General features: G+C 48.8%; 1 protein-coding gene across 1 annotated transcript in view; it reads right to left on the reverse strand.

Annotated features, from left to right (window-relative positions):
• Nucleotides 1-17047, reverse strand: part of Abr (ABR activator of RhoGEF and GTPase) — a 207944-nt gene that overhangs the window by 45847 nt on the left and 145050 nt on the right. Inside the window, 6 exon segments of the mRNA XM_040749167.1 lie at nucleotides 1532-1697; nucleotides 3886-4007; nucleotides 5607-5747; nucleotides 6292-6344; nucleotides 10944-11004; nucleotides 14484-14591. Coding sequence (XP_040605101.1) covers nucleotides 1532-1697; nucleotides 3886-4007; nucleotides 5607-5747; nucleotides 6292-6344; nucleotides 10944-11004; nucleotides 14484-14591 — 651 coding nt within the window.

Here is a 17047-nt window from a genome sequence, read left to right on the forward strand (position 1 = left end):
TTCCAGAGGTCCTGAGTTCAATTCCCAGCATCCACATGATGGCTCACAACCATCTATAATGAGATCTGATGACCTCTTCTGGCCTGCAGGGATGCATGTAGGCAGAACACTGTATACATAATAAATACTTTTTTTTTTTGGTTTTTGGTTTTTATGAGACAGGGTTTCTCTGTATTGTTTTGGAGGCTATCGGTCCAGCCTGGCCTCGAACTCACAGAAATCCGCCTGCCTCTGACTCCCGAGTGCTAGGATTAAAGGCGTGCGCCAACACCGCCCAGCATAAATATTTTAAAAATTATTATATTTATTTTTGATTTTTTTTTAAGACAGGGTTTTTCTGTGTAGCTCTGGCTGTCCTGGAACTTACTCTGTAGACCAGGCTGGTCTCAAACTCAAGAGATCCACCTGCCTCCCCAGTGCTGGGATTAAAGGCATGTGCTACTACCATTTGTCTAAAAATTATTAGTATGGCCAGCAAGATGGCTCAGTGGGTAAACTTGAAGGAATCCGTTCTTTCCCTTCCATCATGTAGGTCCTGGGGACTGAACTCAGGAGTTTAGATGTGGGCAAATGCTTTACCTACTGAGACACCTCACCTGCCAAGCCACTGCTTTTGAATACACAAATATCAGGCTATGCATTTTCCTCTAAACAGGGCTTTGGCCTCATTCCATAGGTTTTGGTCTGCAGTAATTCTATTTTTTATGCACTTCTAAATAGTTTTCAGTTTCTATTTTGATTTTCCCTCTTTAAAAGTTCTAACTAGTTATTTTGTACAATTCTTCTACAGTATGGTCTGTGACTATGATCCCCAGGCTATCAGGTTTTTGTTTGTTTGTTTTTGTTTTGGGTGGCACAAGTCTTTAATCCCAGCACTCAGGAAGCAGAGGCAGGCAGATCTCTGTGAGTTTGAGGCCAGCCTGGTCTACAGCCTGTGTAGCAGCTAGGGCTGTTACACACAGAAACTCTGTCTCAAACAAACAACAAAAAGGCTTGTTTATTTTTATTTTATGTGCTTTGGTTTTTGCTTGCATGTAAGCCTGTGAAGGTGCCAGGTCCCCTAGAATTGGAGCTATAGACAGTTGTGAGCTGCAATGTGGGTGCTAAGTATTGAATCCAGGTCCTTTGGAAGAGCAGCCACTGCTGTTAACTGCTGAGCCATCCCTCCAGCCCAAGAATCTGTTTTCTTTCTTAGCATGCATTTCAGTGACTAAACGATGAGGTTGGCCACCTGTGGTACTCGGGTTCCCTTGCCCTATTTATTTGCCCTTTGCTTTTTCTCAAGAAAGCCTCTCATCCCTCCTCTCACCCTTTCTACATCGTTCAACAAGTGTGGTTACCGAAGAAACATTCCATAAATAAACCCACTAGGTTCTAAGCACTGGCCCTTGGCCTTCCCTCAGCACTGATACAGGCAGGGGCTCCTATTCTCGAATCCTGCCTCCCCTATAACACCCTAAAGCTTTCAGCTCCCCCGCCCCAAACTCTCCAGAACACTCAGGTCAAAACCAGCCCCAGGCCATGCACTTACCTCCTTCTGAATCTCACTCTTAAGGGCCGAGATCTTCATTTTCATGTCCTCTAGCTCGTGGTCTGGGAAGGGGTGCACCTGGGGACTGGCCTCTGACTCCTCAGGGGATGGGAACACTAAATCAGCCAGGGGGATGTACCACTTACAGTCATACTGCTGATGCTTTCTGTAAGCAAGCAGAGCGACATGAGCTGAGCAGAGCAGCCTCTTCAATGCAAACTGCTCACCCAGAGCAAAAAACTACCCACAAAGGGGTCTGCTGAGGCTCCTGGGACTTCAAGCACTGGAGCACTGAGAATCAGGTCTTAGTCAGCCAGCAGTGAGACCTGTTCTTCACCTTGATAGTCTTCCACGCAGTAGGACTGGTGCTTCTAAATATCCAAATCATTGTGTATCGAGAAGAATGAAGTCTTGCTGGCTGGACTCCCTGCTAGCTCCTCTAGTCTGTCCATCCTGAAACTCACATTCATTGTCCTTTACAGTGGGATAGGCTACAGATGCTATTCTGAATGCCAATTCTAATCTATAGAGATCATACAGAGCTCTGGGCAGAGGGTTACAAAACTACATCTGAGCCGAGCAGTGGTGGCACATGACTTTAATCCCAGCAGAGGCAGAGGCAGGTAGATCTCTACATAAACAGTTCCAAGCCAGGCAAGGCTAAAGTAAGACCTCATCCCAATCAGTCAGTCAGTCAGTCAGTCAGTCAGTCAGTCAGTCAGTCAGTCAGTCCACCCACCCACCCACCCTCCCATCAACTGATCGATCAAGCAAGCAAGCTAGCTAGCTGCATCCACACCTCGTGGGAAAGGGTGCTATGACTGATTATTAATGTCTGCTGTGGGAGAAGGACTGAAGCTCCATGTCTTGTTTGTCAGGCTGCAGACCCTGTCCCTCATCACTTCCCTTCCCAGCAGACACTGGATGCTCATAAACATAACACAGGAGCATAGACCCCATGCATTGCTTACTACTGGCATCCCTGTGGTCTAGTTCCTGGGAGGCATGTCCTCAACCGAAGCCCATAATGACCTCCTCCCTGCTTCGACTTCCTCTGAGAATTAGATTTGTTCCCAATTCTGGTCCCTTATGTTTCAATAAGCACACAGACCTTCCTCTATAGTGTGAGGCAACATACTTAGCACATAATAGGTTATAAACATAGATGGAGAATATGTGAAAATATGGAACAGCCTTTTCTGGTCATGCAAGAGTGTATCCACCCTGCTGAAAAGAAGTTGAAAAGGCATTTCTGAGTTAGATTAGGGTTCAAATTCCATCCTCCCCATTTCTAGTTGTATGACCTTAGGCAACTTACTTGCCTTCTCTATGACCTCTGATTGTGAGACAGGGAAAACAGTAACCACCTTGTGAAGATGATAGGAAGATTAGAAATAATATATATGAAGCAATTGTCACAGCACCTGGAATGGCAGAAGCCCTCAAAAAATGGCAGCAGATGTAATAAATATTCAGAGTTGTAGTTAGCAAAAACTTTGTTGTGCCAGGAATGGTGGGGCATGCCTTAAATCCCAGCACTCGGTAGGTGGAGGCAGATGGATGGATCTTTGTGAGCTTGAGGCCAGCCTGGTCTACAAATCAAGTTTCAGGACAGCCAGGGTTGTTACACAGAGAAACTCTGTCTTGAAAAACAAAACAAAACTTTGTCTAATGAGGAGAGAATTCTTCAGTAAATTATGGCATAGCCACTTAATATCACGCAAAAAAAGGACAGTGGTGGTTGTGACATTCAGCAGCAGTAAGAAAGATGCGTATGACAGGAATAGAGAAGGCAGAGCTCAAGCTAGATGAAATGGCGCACGCCTTTAAGTGCCTGGGAGGCAGAGGCAGCAGATCTCTATGAGTTCAAGGTCTGCACAGTGAGTTCCAAGACAGTCAGAGCTACACAGTAAGACACTGTTTCAAAAATACCAAAAAATAGAAAAGCAGAGCCCCAAATTGGGCATTTTCCATTAGCACAACTATGAGAAAAAGCACGAAACCATCAAAAAAAAAAAAAAAAAAAAAAAGAAAGAAATATAGTCACAGAAGACTTAACACTTGTATTCAAGCAGGTTATTTTTTCCTGTAATATATTACCTTTATAATTAAAACAACAGAATTTCTTTTTAGAAGAGGCTACACAGTACAATTGAATTGAACATATGTGTGTATGGTCTCACACTGTAATCCTGGAAGCCTTAAACTTGCTGCAACCTTTCTGTGTTAGCCTCCCTACAGACATGAGTCACCATTACTGGCTAGCATGCCTAACAGACAGCCCATGCTGCTGAGGATTCCGTATTGGGCACTCTGGTTGTTCTTGACTGTGACCCCACTCCCCACCCTCTTACCCTGCAGACGTCTTCTTCAGCTTGGCACACAGTAGGACATCTGTGAAGAGAAAGACGTGCCGCAGCTTCCGGGAGCTCTCAGACATTTCTACCAGGAAGCCGTCCTTCACCAGCTGCCGAGTCTGAGGAAGACAGGACACCCCCACCTGCTCAGAGGGGAGAGCAGCAAGGACCCAGCTGCACTGTACTGGTTTTAGAGTGTTGTTTGGTCGGAATCCAGACCCTACCCTTCTCAGCTGTGCCCCTAATCTCAGATTTCTTGTCTGTACAGCTAAGGGGGTGGTATCTGCCTTGTGAACTAGCATTCACTGTGGAATAGCACAGTGCAGGGGCGCACAGCATGCGATTAACGTAACTCGGTAACCAACAGCACCCTCTCCCACAGTTCTCACCATCTTCTCCTGGATAAAAACTCTTGGGAATGACTTGGTTTCTCCATTTCTTGGCCATGAACACCTCCAACCCACAGCCCCTCCCAATGGAAAGTTTGATCTAGTTTCAGCTCATCTTGTCCAGCCAACACACTCAGGCTCACCCATGCTATTTTTCAGTGGACTGATTCTTCAACTATGGATGAAAGACTCTGGGATCCCCTAAAGGGGGAAGGGGGGCCAGCTGCAGTGATCAGGACAGTCAGAAGCATTTCTCTGCATATGAGACATGGAGTGTTTCCTCCCTGCCACCCTCAGAGCTGGCAGGCTTCTCCCGAGCTGTCATCAGCTATTCCAGCCTTCTGTGTGCACTATAGATTGTGTGACCTACATATACTACTGTCTGTGGGTGAGCATGTTGAAAGGATATGACTAAGACAACCTGAAACTGATAATGCTCTATGCCTTCTAGAGATTTTTTCAGATACCCCCAGAGTAGTGACATTTTCTGGGGTGTTGCAAACCAGGGCTGGGAACTGCGTACAGACAGCTCCATGCCCCATTAGTCATGCTCCAGACCCTGTCCCTCATTACTTCCCTTCCCAGCAGACATGGGAGACTCATAAATGTAACAAAGGAGCATAAACCCAGTCAGCCTTCCCTCCTAAATACTGCTTAATTATCTTGATTAGATGGAAGGCACTCAATCTGGGCCAGACTGTTGACCCCTGAGGGTCACAATCTTCCCAGTTCTTCACACTGCTTCCCCACTCTTCCATCAGGAAGCTTCCCACACCACCCCAGGGGAGCAGAAATGCAACATCTAGGTGTTTCCAAGGATACTGCAGTAGCCTGGGTGTCCTAACCCATCTCCAGTACTGGCGTTTTCTGTTGTGGGGCCTGTTGCCTAGCTCTGGCTTACCTATTGTGTAGACTAAGCTTCTCCCAGGAGCTCCTTGAGAGCATCATCCCAACAGGAGCAAGGAGGTGTGTCAAGAGTGTGGTATTCAGAGGCCCAGCTTCTGGTGGGGGTAATGTTTACAGCCCAGTAAACATTTGATTCTGATACTTTTGTTTGAGGATTCCTGTGCCAGTCTCAGAGACTGTCTAGGCTCAGTTCCCTTTTCTGCCTTACCAGGTTATCATAGGGACCAATGAGAGAACAGTCTTAAAGTTTTTAACTAGGACCTGACATGCTATAGGTATGGTCAAGGGCTGCAGGCCTCCCTTTAGCTGTGGGTACACAGGACACTCAGCATGATGCCCCGGCATGAAGGACATCAGGGACAAGGGACCTGGCCAACTGTCTACTTAGTCTAGGTGTGAAGTTGTGCAGGGCCCAGAACTCACCTCCCCCTTGGGGGTTGTAACTGCAGTCCGGCGGGGATCAATGTCCTCATTAATGCTAGACAGGAAATTCTGGGAGATTCGGAGGGCATCCTGAAGCAGTGGGTAGTCTGGGTGGTCCACAGGCGTGTGCTTCAACAGATCCTGGGAAAGGATGGGGTGGGAGGTGAGTTGAGGGGAGTGGTTCAAGTTTCAGTGGAAGACAGTGGGGAGTATTCAACCCTCCAAAGCATTCTGAGGGGATTCTCTAGGATCCACACTCTAATCCAGCTGTGTCTGTAAAACTGGAACTGAAAAACCAGGGTCAGAGCAGCAGTGGTGAAGGCAATGTTCCCTTGGTTTCTGTTGTAGTCATGATTCTTTTCCCTAGGGCCAGCAGCTGGGTCAAGTCTTAGCTCACCAAACAGCTGGGGAATGCTCTTCTGCCCACTGCACAGCTGATCCCAGGACCCTGGAGACCACAAGGCAGGATGAAGCAGCAGCAAGTGTCTGCCTCCTAGGGAGCATTTGGCCAAATATCAAGCTCAGTAGCCAAGCTATATTTAGGACCTGGCCCTGTTGGCATGGTTACCATAAGCTGGAAAGGCACAATCAGGGCCCAGGGACCCTCTGCCTTCCTCCCCAGATGGAGTCTCAATGACTCCAAACTCCTAACCCACCCCTGGCCACTCTGAGGCCCCACACTCACGTGTAGGACCAGTGTACTCCGGGTGACTCGGTCAATAGGCTTGTAGAGTAGAGCTGCAAAGAGGCCAAAAAGGGAAACAGGACAGTGAAGTACACACCCTGCATCGTGGAGACGGCTTTTTACCTTTAACTTGGCTTGCTTCTCCAAATGAACACTCCCTTGGAAGCCAAGTGGGCTCTGTGGCCACTCATTCCTCTGTTTTTACTTCATGGATAGGCCAAATAAAAGGAACAGGGACACACATAGCTCTGTCCACTCCGGCTCCCTCTCTGCTTCCTCTCTTCACCCAGCCCTGTGCTGGTCAGGCTCTCACAACTGAAGTGCCCCTGGACCCTATCTGCAACCACACAGACACACCCAGGTGGACCCTGCAACACGCTGTGGTGCCATTGGGACTCCAGGATGGCAGGAGGCACCTGCCAGTTTTCCAGAAAGGATGCCTCCTCCTCACGCCAACCATTCTCATGTTCTGTCAGTCTAAGGACTGGCTCCTCCCTCACGCCAACTATTCTCATGTTCTGTCAGTCTAAGGACTGGCACGCCCAGGGGGAACCGCACACTGCATTCATTCTCACATATTTGGCCTCAGCTCTATGAAAACAGACTTTTTTATTCATGCCCTCAAGCCAACTGACAGGATTGGCTAAGGGGCCAAAAGGCAAGCCAGATCACTACCAGAACACTCCATCCTTAAGCCAGGGGGCAGACTGTAGGGGGAAAATCTTCCTGAAGAAATTTGGGTAGAGTCTCGATATAGAAGCCCCCAAGAAGCTGGAAAAATGCAAGGTCAGCCAGGTCCCATGTGCCACGCTCCTCTGTGACCTAGACAGTGAATGATCATCACCCAGATCCAGCAGGGACAGTAGAGGCTGCAGCCAGCAGCCCAGTATGTCCTATAGACTGCGCTTCCCAACCTGGTAGTTCAGTGCTGGCCCTACACCTGGATCTTCAAGTTCTGGGACCAGGACCTTTGGCTTCCTGTCATAGGTGCTCAGAGAGGCAAAATGTTGGTTGAAGAAAGAGAACCCTAAGTACTATCCCATAGAACCTGGCCAGATCCTAGATATTTCACACTTGGACAGCCCCAAACCAGAGTCTCCCAAAGCCTTGTCGAGTGCTAAAAATGTGTTTTTGAGGTGTGCTTAGTGCCCTATCTGTAGCCTTTGCTTTGCTGCCCATTAGGATCACATGGGAGCTCTTAAAAGTAACAGATGCCCCCTCTACACTCCATCGGCTAAGCCAAAATCTCCGAAGGATAACAAAGACATTTTGCTGACATGGACATGTATTAGCAGATAGAAAATGCTGTTTTATGCAAACACAACACCTGTAACTTTTTTGTAGCCTTTTTTTAACTGATCATTTCTAGCAACCCCAATGGCCAATGGTTGATCCATGGGCTTGGGGGTGTACCAGGACAGAGAAAAAAGCTTGGGTGTATGCATGGGTCTCGTTTCTGAGGATGTCTAAGGTACCCCCCACCCACTTGTGGCTCAAGCATCTGAACCATAGCGGGAAGAGAGACCTGATGGCAGATACAAGGTCAACAGACAGGCTGGGGGAGGGGGGAGTCCCATCCCTCAGGAAAGCTGACACTGCACCATCATTCTCTGCAGCCATCTCTGGGTCCCAGGAGGAAGAGGTTTCTGACTAAGCTCCCAGTCTGCAGAAATGTTGGATCAGGTTTCAGGGGGGCTATTAATATGCCTGAAGTCACCTGAGAGTCCATCTGACAGGACTATGGACTGAATTCTGCAGTCATGGTGTTGGCCAAGGGGGATTAGGTGGGTGGGAGGGAATCATGCAAGGAAGGGTGCCCAGGCCCTTGTCCGTCCGTCCCCCGCCCGCACTCCATAGCCCCTGCCCCTTCCTTGTTCCTGGCCTCTGCAGGGCAGCCTATTTTCTACTCCTGCATCCTGCTTTCCCCACTCTTCCTGGGATAGACGCTGTCCAACAAGTTGTCCTGTCTCTCTCCCTCCTCCAGGAAGCCTTCCCTGACCACACTTTTATTAACACCAAAAGTCAAATCGCTAACATCAACAAGCTGGTCTCTTCCCAGGTTTCATGGAACTGCCTCGTGTGTATTGTTCTCTGTTATTAAAAAAAGAGACATAATTTTCACTAGTTCATTCTATCCCGTCCCCCCACTCCCTGAGACAGGCTATCTCTGTGTAACAGTCCTGGTTGTCCTGGAACTTGCTTTGTAGACCAGGCTGGCCTCAAACTCACAGAGATCTGCCTCTGCCTGCCAAGTGCTGGGATTAAAGGCGTGCGCTACTACTGCCGTCTCCACCGTGACCACCCGGCTCACTAGCCTATCTTTACAGTGCAGAAACTCAGGCACACGTTACCTGCCTATAATCACAAAGCCAGAGGTGACCGAGTTTTTAATTTTGGTTCACCCATGTGCTTACAACTGAACTGCTGCCTTCTTCAAGAGAGGGTAGTCAGTGGAACTCCACATATAAGAGTTCTGGGAAAAGCCGGGCGTTGGTGGCACACGCCTTTAATCCCAGCACTCAGGAGGCAGAGGCAGGCGGATCTCTGTGAGTTCGAGACCAGCCAGGACAGCCTCCAAAGCCACAGAGAAACCCTGTCTCGAAAAAACCAAAAAAAAAAAAAAAAAAAAGAGTTCTGGGAAAGACTCCATCTACCTCAGAGTGCTTGCTGTAGACTAAGCTGCTCACCCTACTTCCCACTTTGAAGTAGACTTCAAAGATTATGGCATCATGGGGACCAAAGAGACCCTGAACTCTAGGTCTTGGGCCTGCTTTAGTAAGACTAAGCTTCTTCCTTCTCAGGAGGGGGAGAGGGAGCAGAGGGCAGCACAGATACTTAAGCAGCCCCTCAGCCAGACCCAGCATTTCCTCCCTGACCCCTGACAAATCCTGCTCTTTACTGAGCCCAGCCTGTTGGAATCAGCTGAAGGGCAACACAAAGGCTGCTGCCACCCTGAGCTGTGACACAGAGCAACCCAGGGAACACAAGGGGGACAGTGGTCCCAAACTGCTAGCTCCCTGACATACAGAGGCCCTTAGGAAAGAGCTGGAAACCTCATCCAGCATCCTCCCTCCAGCAGACTGCCACCCCCTCCCCACACACTTGGTTTAGCCTGTAACAGGAGCCCCAGGTTACCACGGAGATAGGCACAAAAAGTGACTGAGAAGGGTACAGACAAAACGCCTAGTGGGAGGGAAGAGGAAGGCCCTTAACCAGCTACCTGCCTCCCTGACACACATGGGCCTGCAGCAGCCAACTGGAGGCAGCATGTGCCCCTCACGCCCTGCCAGGGGCAACTTAGGCCAACCACCAGGTCTGGATAACTCCCTGCCTGCACCTGCTTTGGTATCCTCGAGGAAGCCTGGCTAACAGCATGTGCCCATCCCAGGACATCTCCTCATCCCAAATGAAGGAGTGGCACAGACGGTAGGACGCTCCAGGTCCCTTCTACTGAAGTGGGTGTGTGACCTTCACAAAGCAGCAGCCGGCCACACCCCCCTTGCACGCGGACCTTCAGCACTGAGTGCTGGGACCTGGGCTCAGGGTCTTTAAGGGCTAGAAACATTGCCCTGGAAAACAATCGGCTACTCCCTGTTCTCCAGAGCTGTCCAGAGAGGAGGCAGCGTGTGCACCGAGCACACAATACATAGGCTGCTGCTCAGCATCCTCTCTGCTCATGAAACAAAGAAACTCCCAACTTCTCTCTCCAGCCCCAGGCTGGCGCCCTCTTGCCTTGAGATGCAGCTGCTCAGAATGTCCCTCTCTGCTGCTCCCAGCTGTCCTTAGCCCCACCTCAGGCCTTCAGGTACAGCCTGTCACCTTCCGTAGCCTCTTTAGGAAGTTGCTCAATCCTCTCATGCAAGCACATGCTAAGCCACCAGTTTCACACGCAGCCTCAGGAGTACCTGGATCCTTCTAGCCTGGTCCTTCCATTTCAAAAACACTCTGCCCCCTCTGCCCTACAGCCTCTGGATCTCAACTCCAGACTGACCACAAAGCCAACACAGGTGGGTCCAACCACATGAACATCCTCCCTTCCCTGCATCCCCTAAATCCTGCTGACCAGAGTGAAGTCCACGCTAGCCAGTCCCCAGATGGCTTAAGGCATGCCACTTCCCACGAAGGGGTGCCTGGGTTACCATAGGTGCAGTTACAGCAGAAGCGAATGATGAGAAGGATTTCCATGGCAGCCTTTATCCCTGCAGCAGGGACCTGCAGCCATTGCTCCAGGCTCCAGGCTCTCCAAGGCAGTCCAGCCACTCGGCCACCTTGCTGGCTGCTGCTGCACAACCTCCAGAATCGGAGAATCAGGCAGCCGCTTCCTTCCTGAGTGCTCATCCAACAAGGAGGAGGGCAGGAGCGTGGAGAGGCAGGAGGAAGAAGGGAGGGGAGGAGGGAGGAGGGACCAAATGCCTGCTGGCATCCTAAGGAGGAGCACGTTTGTAGCTGGCCTGCTGCCTAGGGAGGAGGCAGGCACACAGGCACGCGTGCATACACACACACACACACACACACGCACACACACACACACACACACACACACACACACACACACACACACACAGAGGCAGGGAGGCCACCACATCCACATAGCCCATAGTTCACTAAAACAAAGGAAGACAACTGTAATCCAGTACATTCCCCCAAAGTACCTTCCATGGTGACTGACGTATGGCTGTCCTTAGAGTCCTTGGGCCCTTTCACTTTGAGTTCCTGTGAGAGGGAGGAGAACAATCACTGGTCTGTCCCTCAGCTTCCCTCTCTTATGCTGAGCTCGGAGGGAAGAGGGGCTCTGAAGACCAGGGCAGAGACAGGAAGGCAGATTCTGGAAACCAGAGTTAGGACCGACTGCTAGAAAGCTCTGTGGCAAAAGGAACTTCTAAGATCTGCTCCCTGATGCCCTTGGCTGTAGAGGATGAGTGTAGTCAAGAGCAGGGACCTTCCCTGCTGCCAACCACTCCTCGGGGATGTATACACATTAGCCCTGGGAAGACAGACTCAACTCAGTAAACATCAGGTATGCCGCTGACCTCTGGGCATGAACACGCCTGAGCCAAGACAGAGGGATCTGCACACCTGCACAATAAACACAGAAGAGATGGGCTGGAGTCCACAGGGAAATCTGAGCGGTACCCTCCCCATACAAGGACTAACCCAGCCCCAGCCCTGTTGACACTCCCCACTGCCTCTCCTGGAACCTATGACAAGTGACCCAGGAACAGGTGCTGGAAACAGACTTTGGGGACAGAGATCATTAGATCTAAACCTCTTCCACCTACTTTAGACAAAGAGCTACCCCAGCCTTTGCCAACAGGATAGTGCAGTCTGCAACTGCAGTTGAAACACAATCTCACTAGGCAAAATGAGTCCTGCGTCTAGAAGAGGCATGTCCTCTTGGGAGGCAATGGGCAAGGTGAAGCCAAGGTCACATTTCCATGTGATACTGCCTGCTCTGCCTAGGGAGAGGCAAGGTCCACACAGTAGGAGCTCATTTCCTGCATCATCTCCAGCTGTTTCTAGACAGAGAAAACCCCCAGGAAATGAGCTTGGCATGTGGTGGTGGTGGTGTGGGGGTTAACTCAGCTTCTCTAGATGGAGTTTATCACTGGTGCCTGGATTCCCTGCTTTAAGGGATTTTGGTCCACACCCCCTCCAGTGCAGCCCAGAGGTATGAAATCACTGCTGCTGTAGAGGAAAAGGGCCTAATTGCAGTAATTAAGTGGCAGCGCTAGCAGGAAGCATCAGCGTCATCTTCACTGAGTAAGTCAAGATGAGCAGCCACCTGGCAGAGGGCCATGGGCCTGGCTGTCCTCTGGAATAGGCTCTGGGGTGGGGGATGCAGGAGAGTGGATGCAGGGGATGCTTTTCTGGATGCACAGAGAACAAGCAGTCAGCCAGGCTAAGCGGGAGCTTCACAGCCTCTGGGTACCCAGGGCCATAACAGCAACTATGAGCACACACCAGGGAGTCCAGTTCATTCCCAGAGAAGGTGGGATACTGAAAGGAAGCATCATTTCTCCAGTCTCAGGACTTCACCAAGAGGGACTTCCCCACCCTTTCCCGGTCCTGCCAGAGGTTTCGGAGGAGAAACTGAGCACAGGCCTCTGCTCTGCAGCTTTCCCATTCTTCTAGAAACGGAACAATACATGTGTTTCCAGAGGTGGACCATCAGTTTCATGTGACTGTAACTCAAACCTCCAAGCTCACACTTGCTTTTTCTAATGCTCAAACTGTCATTTTTCCCCTCTTAAATTTTTCATTTATTTATTGAGGTTTTCTCTTCCTTCCTCCATTCCTCCTCTCCCCTCTTTCTTAAGATAGGTCTCACTATCTACAATCTTGGCTGGCCTGGAAGTGCTATGTAGACCAGACTGGCCTTGAACTCACAAAGATCCACTCACCTCTGTCTCCTGAGTACTGAGATTAAAAGTGCATGGCCTCACATTTTCTTTTTCTTTTTTTTTTTTTCTTTTTTTTGGTTTTTCGAGACAGGGTTTCTCTGTGGCTTTGGAGGCTGTCCTGGAACTCCCTTGGAAGTCCAGGCTGGTCTCGAACTCACAGAGATCCGCCTGCCTCTGCTTCCCGAGTACTGGGATTAAAGGTGTGCGCCACCAACACCCGGCTCATGGCCTCACATTTTCATCTCCACCTGCCTAACCACTGCGTGGTCTCTAGACTAATTCCAACTTAGGTATAATGTGGGACCCCAGCAGTTTCAGGGAACTGTGTGTCTCCTTTACTCTTCTAGAACCAAAGCTGGGGAAGGGGAAAGGACTTCCAAAACTACAGAAGTATCCCCCCCCACCCAGGTCCCTCTAAAACAGAGGCTCTCTTACCCTGAGTTCCAATGGGTACTTCCTCCAAGGCTAGTGGCTTAAGAGTGTCACAGGGGTCTTTCTGGATAAAGAATGAGCTGAGATGAAGGATCCTAGAGGACCAGCTTCTCACTGCCACTTTCTGGATAGAAATGCCAAATCCAAGAGGGCCACAGAGTGCACATCTGTAATTCTAGAGCCCAGGAGGTAGAGGCAGGAGGAATGCTGCAAGTTTGAGGCTAGCCTGGGTTAAATAGTGAGTTCTAGGCCAGGCAAGACTACGTGGCAAGGCCTTGTCTCAAAAACATTAACAACAAAAGAAGTGCCAATGGTAAATGATTTCATACTTCTACCATACATATGTGCAGGAGAGGAAGGCTTAGTGGTACACGTGTTCCTGACCAAAGGGGTCTAAGTTCTTCTGTCCTTAACTGGAGTCTTAGATTTGCAAGTTCCTTCCAAAACTACTTACTTGGTCCAGAGTCTTCAAACTTCCCTTCCTGATGGTAAGTCAGAAACCTGTCAACCTGTCAGAATGTAAACTCCTGCCTCTAATCCAACCCCTCCACCCTAACACAAAAAGAAGATCCAGGCCATCAGGACACATACTATATATAATCCCAGAACTCAAAAGGCTGAGACAGGAAGATTGTGGCCTGAGCTGCACAGAGTGAGAGGGAGAGGGAGAGATGCCAGAGAGAGAAAAGGATGGAGCTCTCCAATAAAGGAGGAGCCTGAGAACCTGCACTTTAAACAGTGCCTCTGGTGATTTCTTTTTCAGAATTATGTGTACACGTGCATAACTTTGTACAGGTATGTACACATGAGTGCAGGTGTCTGAGGAGGCTAGAGGCATCAGGCCTGCCGCTGGAATCACAAGCGGTCACTCAACTTGGGGGCTAGGAACTGAACTCAGATCTTCTAAAAATCATCGAAGCTTTTAATTGCAGAACAGACTGTAACCTTTCTAAACAAACTCCCATCAGGAAAGTTTTGAGACTAGCTGGGCAGGCCCAAACAGCCCATTCTACAGGAGAAAAAAACAGAGGCACAGAGAAGAAACAAAGGTCAAGGGTTGGGAAGACTCTTGGGAATGTCACAGGGAGTATTGCACCACCACCACCACCACCCCGCCTTATTTTTTTTGCCCCTTCTGTTCTGCTTTCTAATCAGAAAAAAATAAATAAATCAAACCAATCGATATCCTTGTATTAAGAGGAAAAATGTCAGTTGCAAGAAAGCAAATGTCAGGTTGAGCATTATTGTGGTGAACAGCTTCCCTGGGGCAAGCAAAGGAGGAGTCCATAGACTTAGAGGTTTCTCAAACGGTTACCAGAGCCCAGGGTGGATGGCATGGCTGTAGGAAGAGCTGCCCACCTCAGAGATCTTCTGGAACTGGTTGTTGGACTGGCTGCACTTCTCAGCTGTCTCCAGAGCAACTTTATAGTTATCCACAAATGCTTTGTACACGCCAAGCTGGCTGGCCTGCAGGGAGAAGACAGGGGTATGGGAAGTGGAGGTTGAGAGTGGGATGGAGAGAGGATCAGTGAATGGATGAACACTGACCCTGAGCTCCTGAAGCCCCATTAGCCCTCAGAACCTCTAACCCAGCTCCAAAAGGCTTGCTGGAAACCAGGGTAAAGGCAGAGATGAACATACTATAATATCCCTTTGAACTTGACAGTTTCCATGGAAACTGGCTCAGTCAATAGGTTAGCAAGGGGGTGGGTACTGGGAGTGAGGAGGGCAGAGCAGGCCTTTTGTTGGCATGCCAGAAATTCAAGGTATTGTAACACTTGGTGTTTTGTATTGTTGGCTTTGTTGTTGTTGTTTTGTTTTTTCCTTTAGTACCATCAAGGTCTCCCAGGGCTTGAAGCCTTTAATGCCTTACACTTCTTTCACACATTGGAATTAAACAGAGCAGGGGAGACAAAGCAGTTGGTAGGCACGTGTAGCTTCCTTAGACCCCTTCTCCATTTTGAGATCCTTAGGTCCTGTGCCCACCTCCTGGGCCTCCAAGGAGCCAGAACCCCCGCCTCACAATACACCTGCATGACACCTGGAACCTAACACACTTGTCCTGACTGTCTAAAGTCTCACTGCCATCATGAGACGAGGATGGGTCTGTCACCCTTTCTGCAAAAAGGAAAACTGAGGCTTGCTAATTTAATTGCTTACATATTTATGGCAAGTCTTCTCTGGGCTGTGTATAAGTATTTCCTCGAGAGAACAAAGAGTTGGCATGCAAATTAAAGCTACAATTCCATGCCACATCCATTTGAAGAGTCAAAATGTAGAGTCTAATGGCATTAAGCTTTGGTTCCAGCACTCAGACTACAGTATGTCAATACAACTAATTTGTCAATGACTAATCAAACTGACCAGAGGCACAACTGCAGCCTATGGCTTATCAAATCTACAATCCACCATTAGCACAAACCATACCACTATGTTGTCTAATACAGTAGCTGTGAGTCACATATGAATACTGAACATATACAATGTGACCAGTGCAAAATTGACATGTTACATGTAAAAACTTTACATTGGAGCCCAAGTGTGGTTACATGTTTAAACCTAGCAATCAGGAGGCAGAGGCAGATGGGTCTCAAGGCCAACATGGTCTATGTAGCCACTTCCATGACAGCCAAGAAAACAAAATGAGACCCTGTCTCAACAAAACAAAATAAATCCACTCTGGATTTCAAAGACTTAGTATAGAAAAGAGAATATAAATTATCCCCTATACACGCACACACGCATGCACACACACATGCATGCACACACACACACACACACACACACACACACACACACCTTGTTTTTTTCATTTGTTTTTTGAAACAGTGTCTCATATATTCCAGGCTGGCCTCAGACTTGCTATGTAGCTGAGAAAGACACTGAACTACTTATCCATTTGCCTCTAGCCCTGAGATCACAGGCATGTGCCACCATGCCTAGCATAACCCCCCCCCATTATTTTTTTAACTTGTTTTATATGTGTGGTGTTTTAACTGTACCTATACCTGTACACCACACGCTATAGGCAGTTGTAAGCCACACACTATGTGGGTACTGAAAACCAATTCTGGGTCATCTGCAACCATTGGAAAGGTTTTATTATCTGTATGTGTATGACGGAAGTGTGCTGAATATGCATGCCCATGTGCCGCAGCATTCACAGAACACAACTCTCAGGGACTGGAGAGATGGGTCTGGAGTTAAGAGCACTGGCTGTTCTTCTAAAGGACAGGGGTTCAATTCTTAGCGGCTCACACTGGCTGTGACTCCAGCCCCAGGTGATCCAAAGCCCTCTTCTAGCTTCAGTGGGCACCTACATGGTGCACACACATACATTTAAGCAAACACTTGCATGCAAAAATTAGTCAGGAGTCAGTAACATCTCTCTATTGTTGTGTAATCCAGGAACTGAACTCAGGTCATGGTGTTTTAGCCATTGAGTCATCTCACTATCTCTATGTGTCTTTGTGTCTCCCTCTTTTCTCTCTGGTCTTACTGTAGTTCCCAGCTGACCTCAAACGCCTGGGTTCAAGTGACCCTTTGGCATCTGTCCCCTGGCAGGTGGGAGACCATGCAGGCACCCCCACACCCTCCTTGTATTTGTTTGTTTTCTGTCTTCCTAGAGATCAAACCCAGAGCTTTGGGTATGGGAAGCAACCACCTTACCATGGAGCTACTTCCAATCTTTATTTTTACTTTTAAAAAGCTGTGGTTCCTAGGACTGAGAACATAGCTAAGTATTAGAGTTTGCCTACACAGATGAGGCCCTGGGTTCAAACCCCACTACTACTTTTTTTTTAAAAAGGTGGCTACTAGGACATTTCAATTTATGTATGTGTGACCAGCAAGACAGCTCAGTGGGCAAAATAGCTTATTGCACTGAGTTCCGTTCCTAAAGGTGAGAATCAACTCCTAAAAGT

Source organism: Mesocricetus auratus, unplaced genomic scaffold (genome assembly GCF_017639785.1).
Source record: "Mesocricetus auratus isolate SY011 unplaced genomic scaffold, BCM_Maur_2.0 Super-Scaffold_100007, whole genome shotgun sequence".
Taxonomy (NCBI): Eukaryota; Metazoa; Chordata; class Mammalia; order Rodentia; family Cricetidae; genus Mesocricetus; species Mesocricetus auratus.